The following is an 8247-nucleotide window of genomic DNA, read 5'->3' on the forward strand; positions in this document are numbered from 1 at the left end:
ATACTCAAAATAATACATATAATATTAAAATAAAAATATTGTAATAGTACTTTTAAAGAATTATTTCAATTCCAGTTTTATATAACCATTGGTCTAGCTGCCGGTGGACATATTGATTTTCCAGAGGGCTGCATATCTTATTACCGACCAAAACCATGGGAAAATTTATCGCCAAGTGGGGCACTGAAATTCTGGGAAGATCGTGACAATTGGAAACCAACTTGGAAAAATTCAAAACTCCTCGTGGACTATGTACGAGTCTATGCCATTTAAACCTAACTAAGTAACTTCAGTGATAATATTAAAGTCTGCGCTATAAGCGATTTTTTATTTAATAAATTGATATAAATGTTAAAATATTTTAAAAATAATGTAAATAAAACATTTTAAGATTATAATTTGAAAAGCTAAAATTTATTATTAATATCATATACCTTGTGATCAAAAAAGAATTTATTCGTTTTTTTTTTGAATTTCCGCGCTTATTCAATCGGTAAACTTTTTTTATTTTCACGCTGGCAACACTATTACACACATTCTGTTAAAGTTTAACGCATATCATACGATTAGTTTTTGTTTGGCGTCTATACGTGGCGATTTTTAGCTGAATTTCATTCAAAAAAAGCGTCACACATTCATCGAACGCATCATAACTGGTGATGAGACATGGGTCTATGAATTTGACATGCTCACCAAACAACAATCGACCGATTGGTGCTTCGAAGGTAAGCCGAAACCGAAAAGAGAACGCCAAAGTCGGTCCAAATCAAGGTTATGCTGACTGTTTTCTTTGATATTCGTGGTGTGGTACACTATGAATTCTTTCCGGACAGTCAAACGGTGAATAAGGAGTATTATTTTGCGTCGTTTGCGTGAGTCCATTCCCAAAAAGAGGTCAGATTTATGGAAGGAAAACTCATGGATTTTACATCACCGGCTCACACAGCGTTGGTTGTGTCTTAGTTTTCGGCTAAAAACTCCACCAATATCACCAATATCATCAAAAATCATCTGCTTACTATATGAAATGTGCCAATAAAACTTAATACGTATATATTCCGTTAACTATTATTTAAGAATTCTGAATAAGAGGGTTAGGCTTTTATTTTAACCTTTTTAGAAATTTTAGGTAGAAATTTAGGCTTTGTTATTTCGTACTTATAGGATACCTAAATTTTATTAGAAGGAAAACCATCAGAATTAATTCATTATTATTTTGTTCTCCTAAATTTTATTCGCCTGAATGTTATAAGTTAATGATTTTTTTAATAAAACCCAGTTTTTAGTTAAGTGTAGTTGCTTCAATAGCCCAAAAGAAAGTGAACGAGCTTCAATTGTCGAGTTGAGAGCTAAAAAACCATACGGGACCCTTTCAGACAAACAAGTTGATGTCCCGTTTGGTAGCAATCAGGCATTCGAATAATATTGCATGATCCTGCGATTGTTAACTCCTACCTTACTAATTTCAAATGTCTGTGTTTGAGCCATTACGTTCAATTTCTATATTTACAGAACTGTCTCTAATAGAAACTCGTCTATTAACAAACGCAATCTGTTTGATTGTATAGGTTTTAACTTATCTTTAATGTCTTCCCGACTTTCTTCATAGAATATTTATCTTTCATAAACTCGTGTTTGTGACACAGTATCGTCTCTTAAAGCTTTTTTTAATACATTTAATACATTTATTGATTCACTGCACTTGGTTCCGTTTGAATTTTTTAAGAACTTTCTGATCCTTAATCATGTTTGGGTAGTGCACTGGGTAAATGCAAACTAAATATAGCAGCTGTTTTATAACAACCTACTATCTGGTCAGGTCATATAGCGATAATGTCACTGTTTGACACACTGACACGCTAACTGCAGCGAATTTTTTCCCGGGAAATAGAAAATTGATGAATAGAAGACATGGCGGAGTATATTTTATGTACTGCAGATGGTAAGCGAACATGACTGCTTTAAACAGTATTTACACTACTTTTGCATCGAAGCCCCGTGCTATTGCAGTTGAAGTATAGCTATTCAGAATAAGTAAACTAATATCTAACATGTGCAAGTTCCATAAAAAATGGCAGACAGACCAGCCAGTAGCAGCAGAAATCATGACAAAGATCCAACGCATCCTACTAAAAGTGACTTTAGAAGTATATGTAAAATCCGACATTACAAATATTGAGCTGTAACAATACAATTACAGCCTAACGGTTGTTCTAATAGGAACACTTACATAGATTTTCGATACATTTATTTCTTGGTAAAGAAAAAAAAAACAAGAAAAGACTTGAATCGATTTGTCATTACTTTTAGAATACCCTTGGTATTCATATTCTTCCTCGTTATTGCGGTTTACTCTTTAGTCTTGCCCAATATTTATTCTGTACCTAAGCTGGTACCAGTGAGCAAAGCTACCAGCAAAGACTTGCAACTTCAAATCGATAATCTAAGGAACACCTATTTACATAAGTACTGTATAATTCTTTATAACAGAATACGGTTATTATTTTCATTATTGTGTCAATAAAAATATTTGGTGAACAAAGTTAATACACATATATTATCTATTTATATGTATTTTCCTTCTCTAATAATAAACAACCAACCATTTTTAGAATAATCTATATCTTAAGTAAACTTCAGGCTTAAGTAACAAAAACAATTTCGCACTTCACTTGATGAGTGAGACGCCTTTAGTTACTTTAAATATTTTGTTTATTTGATTTATGTTAATCAAAATATTATTAGTAAAATGCATGTTCGGAACAAGTCCGATGGAAGTAAATAAAGTAAGTGCATCAAGTATGACTTGCTACCATTAATCTGCGAAGCATTTTCTGAGAAAGAACATTAGACAAATTGAGTTTTTATTTACTTGCGGTTTTAATGAGTAAATGCTCTGCTCGAAAACGAGTTTCGAGGTATTCATAGATCAGCACAAGCAACCCAAACCTCTTATCGTTCCATTACTCTCAATTTAGTGTTCGATCTATCTGCAAACGGCTCGTGTGATTTTGTGTTTTAGATAATCTATTCAAATTATTGTGTTTTGTTGTAGTGTTTCAAGACTTAGTATGCGTTTTAGAATATATTTTTTAGTTGTCTATGGATTTATTGAGATCTATGCATATACGATGCCTGAAATCGTACTTGACTTAAAACATACCGGATTTCAGATATCAGTTCCTGGTAAGATTGTCAAAAGAACCAAAATGCTTCAGTTTGTTTGTGTGTGTTATCGTATTTATGTATTCATATGTATGTATGTATCCATTAACATGAGAGATGTACAAGATACACGCCTCCTAAATTCGCAACTAAAATCGATAAAATGCTGATTTTGTAGAAATATTAAGAAAACAAAGATTTTATTCATAAAATCAAATCATTATTAATCCAATCAAAGCATTATTATTATCGAAGCTTTGATGTTATTTAATTCATTTAAACAAAACAAATTAATCAGCGTCATTATTCAGAGAAAAATGTGCTTTTTTCAAATGAAATGAAAATGAATTACAAAAGTTTATTTAATCGAGTAATATAGTATTGTTCTTGTTGTCTAAAAATATCTTTATCAATTATGGGATTTTTTTTAAGCAAACTCTTGAACTTCTACCTGAATTAAATGTTAATGCTAATTTTTATATAACATCAAGTTTTATGGATTAATGTTATAAATATATAATAAATTATTTAAATTACTGTCCACGTATTTAAATGATTCTTATGTTTCTGATAGCTGTCAGAAATCTACATGATCGTAGTTATAGGTTTTATTCTTATCAATATATGTATTTTCAAATATGGATAGTTTTTTTTTCAAAATATTTATTATACCAAATATTCACATAAATTATATTATTTTATATAACCACCTCTTATCTTGAAATACTATCACACCTAGCCCCACAATTCATTCATATCTTTTGGTACATCTACATTATTTTCTTTAAGGACTTCGCATGAATATTCAATGGGATAAGGTCAGAGACCTGAAATGGCCAGTAAGACACTTTGTACCCAGTATCACTAGTCCTCTTCATTAGGTGCTTCGTGTCGTTATGTGTTTGTGCTCAATATGTTCACATAACATTATGTATTTTATCTATAAATCTTTGTACTGTACTTACACCGCCATCTATCATATAGCCCCATTATCATAATTGGCTCTTTGCCATACTTTAATGTAGACTAAACGTCTTTCAACTGCAAAACACTTCCATTGACACACCAAGTCCATGCGCGTTCATGCATGGACGCAAATAACTCAAATAATTTTTATTTCGTCGGAAAACACTATCTTCGACAAGTCGTCTGTTATTCATTTTTTATATAGTTTTATCAATTCCATACAAATCACCCTATCCCTTATGGCAAGCAACGGTTTTTTACGTTTACGCGACCTTTAATTCAGCTGATTAAGGTATATTTCTAACAGTCTCCATGCAAAGATTAGTATATCGTGATGGACAAGCTGCCTATGGTTCTCTACTGCAGTTTCGTATTTCTGCTTAAAGTTGAGGATTGCCTTGCAAATCGGAGACAAATTGGGTATAGATTTCCGATCTTCGTTACACAAGTTTTGCTTATTCCCAACTGTGTCGAAATTTCAGAAGAATAATTAAAATGACAATTATAAACAAAATAGGAATAAAACCGATCGCGTAGTTTTGTTGTAGTGATCATAAATATAAGCATAATTTAAATAAATGTATTACTGTTTGAGACAAAGACTGTAAATGCGATCTGTAAAATCTGTTAATAAAAAAAGGTAGTATAAAAAGTATAGTGTTTTCCAACTTTTACTCTCTACTAACTGATCAGAGTAAGCAATAACTGACCTTAGATCTGCATACCTCCCTGAGGAGCCTGTAATTTTTCTGAGATTCAGTAACGCGGTGTTGGTAAGCTTGTCAGTTTTCGTAAATAGTTCCAGGGTTATATCCTTTATGTATTATTGTATTATATTGAAAAAGTTAATCAATTTATTAAAAAAAAATATTTCTAGATAAAGCTGGAATAACAGAGGTTGTGTATGTTATTGAAATAAATGATATATGTTCAACAATAATGGACTATTTAAGTAAACCTCAAGATAACATGTGGTCGGCTCGTCAGCAAAACATAACTCTCAATAATCACGACCGTGTTTCCGTTACCTTAATGATTGTCCATAATGACAGCATATATTTGAATACAGAAAATTTTCGAATAGAAAATAGTAAACCCAAAAAAGTGATCACATCCAATATTAAAAAAAATAGCATTGAAGATTTTATTCCGGAATGCGTGACAGCTCATACTAACAATCAAAACTGCCGAAAACCGCAGACTACTTCGACTACCGCAATAGTTAATTGCATAGATGACTTAATATTTGAAGAAAATTTTGACAACACAGATGAAGTTAACCTCTCTCGTTGGAGTTACGATATATACAATAAGAACAGTGATAATCGTAGTGTAGAATTCGTGCTCTTCGATAACTCAAAAAAGAACTGTTTCGTTAGTGATGGTTGTTTAAACATCGTGCCAACTGTAACCGAGAAAATACGTGCCCAACCAATTGATCTCAGAAAAAAGTAGTTCTTTTTTTATCAAATTAAGGAAAGCTATTAAAAATTATATAAATGTCTTCATAGATGTACGAGCAATTTTAGAGATGCCTGCTATATCAATACCGAAATAATAAACGTATTTTATCCTGCTATTAATTCATCACAAATCAATACGAAGAATTTTTTTACTTTTAAATATGGACGCATTGATATAAGGGCGAAATTGCCGATTGGAGATTGGTTACTTCCATGTAGGTTAACCCCATAAATATACGTGTAATATAATAGAAAATTTATTTTCTAAATAATAAATATATTTTCCAGATATAATGCTGAAACCAGCATACCCATATGAAGATGAAAATTCACAAATTAGAATAGCGTTTGCGCGAGGTAATCAGAATTTATTAGACGATTGCAAGTCAGGTATTGACGGCAAGCATTTATATGCTGGAATAGTATATTGGAAAAACCAAAAACGTACAGAAAATTTTATGGAATTTCTAGGTGAAAATCACTTCGGTGAAAATTTTCACAATTACTCAATATCATGGACGACTGAGAGTATATCTATGTCTGTAGATGGAAAGCAATACGGAATAATCAATGAAGGACTAGAGTATTTCACTGGCGAGGTAAGTTCAAAGATTTATTATTTTTTTACTAAAAAGTGTAAATAAAGGGTTGTAAAAGTTTAGGGATCGCGCAATTGAAGTATATATAATTGATTATAAAAATTAAAAAAGCCAAATGAAAGGTAAAAAAGTGATTTTTCTGCTTTGCAACTCCTTTGTTTGCAATACAACTGCTGTGAAAAAAATTCCAGGAGCTAATCCTGTTATAAAAATAAAACTGATACTAAACATCATAGGATGTCCAATATACTTTGAGATCACAATGGGCCGATCAGTAATGAAAGGAATGTATAACAGACAGACGTTGAGTACATTAAATTCAGCTTCAAAAGTTACTCAATAAAATCTTGGAACATCTTATGCTGAGCCGGTCAGGTTTTCCAAATATTATGAAGTTACTTGTCCAAATCGTCCAATAAGTAATATAGAAGCACTTCATAGCGTTTACGAAATCCACGAAGAATTCATACGGAATATTCATCGTATGCTAACTTTCCAACTTTAATTAATATGTTACAAGTTTTGAGCAAAAAATGAATTGTATATACTATTGTCTATATTTTAAACCAACATAAGCTCGATATCTACAAATCTTCATCAATAAACACTTGAGACAAATTTTAAGACTTTGATAGACTAAAACGATCTGCAACGCCCGACTGTGGGCTATAACAGAACAAAACCATCAGCGAAATCATACTTGCTGCTCTAGAATCTAATCCACAAGGTTAAGGAAATCACGATCAACTAAAGACTACATGGATAAGTGGATAAGGACAATCAACGAAGAGTCAGGTAAATCTCTCAGTGAACTAAGAGCTATAGCGCGTAATAGAAACAATTGGAAATCTTTTGTGATTAGACTAAGTTCTTGAATTAACACTTTTGAACATGTCAATAATAAATAATAATAAGCTCGATAATTACAGCTTCTTAAATCTTGATGTTAGAAACAAAAGCTTCCACCAGCCATGGCCTAATGTGAACTGAGATTAACCATCTGCTCAGAAAATTCTTATTTTTTTTATCGAAATACTTAGAAGTAAATTACTAGCTGTCGGAGATATAGGTAATGCGAAGCATGCCTTTTAGCGTTTAAGGCTAACAAAATCAAAAGAAAAACAAATCAATTTGGCAACTTATAATGGTTTCGAATTAATTTCAAAGAGCTCTCTAACTTACGTACTTACGAACATTAACAGATTTAATTCAAAGAGAAGTGTATAAGAAATTCAGATGTCAACTCTTTAAAACGAAACGCGGAAATTTGTTAACTGACTAAAATATAAACAAGCAATTTGAGCAATCGAACTTCAAAACTACGGTCTCTTTTGAAGATATCAGTGCCTCTTGGAGACACTGACATGCCCTTTTTGTGGACATGGTACAGACGTTCAATAAAATATGACACGATGGACTACTGTACTGATGTAGAATTTTCCACATAAAGAGAAAGCATTTTGTATCGGAAAATAAGAAACTAACGCTGGTATTCCATAAGGCAAAATACTTTGACCAATTTCTGTACCTAATATAAGAAGATGATATTCTTAATCTTTGTAATACAAGCGACCCTCAAGCCACTTTTACTTACTTAAGTTTCAATTTAAAAGACCTGGAGAAATGGTTATGAATGAATAGAAAACCATCCTCACAGCATTTACATTAAAATAGAAAACTTATAAACAAAAAAATTAAATTGAAATCTATTTCCGCAAAACGTGGTTGTTTGGAAATACAAGGAAATAAAGACTGACACAGATACTTAGAAGATATATAAAGATTAGAAGATACATACTTAGAAGATAAAATAAGATGAATAAGTTAACTGGCTCTTAATCAGAAAAGAATATTGAAAAAAAATTGCTAATGTACACGACACATACCAAACTAATCTGGATATTGTGGGACAATAATGATTTGTGTCCTTTTTGTGAAACATTAGTTTATCTCTTCAAACAGTCCTTTGTCATGACTGAAGATCTTATTGCTCTATATATTTACTTTTTATGTGATCATTTACCTATAATATGATAATATTAAAGTCATTTATT

At 31.6% G+C, this 8247-nt stretch overlaps 2 protein-coding genes across 2 annotated transcripts in view; both read left to right on the top strand.

Annotated features, from left to right (window-relative positions):
* LOC119687069 (gram-negative bacteria-binding protein 1-like) overlaps positions 1-8247 on the top strand; it is a 219276-nt gene that overhangs the window by 2504 nt on the left and 208525 nt on the right. Inside the window, exons 5-8 of the mRNA XM_038101245.1 lie at positions 76-271; positions 5009-5554; positions 5621-5809; positions 5883-6193. Coding sequence (XP_037957173.1) covers positions 76-271; positions 5009-5554; positions 5621-5809; positions 5883-6193 — 1242 coding nt within the window. The remainder of the gene's footprint in view (positions 1-75; positions 272-5008; positions 5555-5620; positions 5810-5882; positions 6194-8247) is intronic.
* On the top strand, positions 2998-5695 carry LOC119670535 (gram-negative bacteria-binding protein 2-like). The gene is made up of 2 exons (XM_038080831.1): positions 2998-3186; positions 5009-5695. The coding sequence occupies exons 1-2, from the start codon at positions 3072-3074 to the stop codon at positions 5584-5586; spliced, it is 693 nt and encodes a 230-aa protein (XP_037936759.1). The 5' UTR covers positions 2998-3071; the 3' UTR covers positions 5587-5695.

Source organism: Teleopsis dalmanni, chromosome 1 (genome assembly GCF_002237135.1).
Source record: "Teleopsis dalmanni isolate 2A chromosome 1, ASM223713v2, whole genome shotgun sequence".
NCBI lineage: Eukaryota > Metazoa > Arthropoda > Insecta > Diptera > Diopsidae > Teleopsis > Teleopsis dalmanni.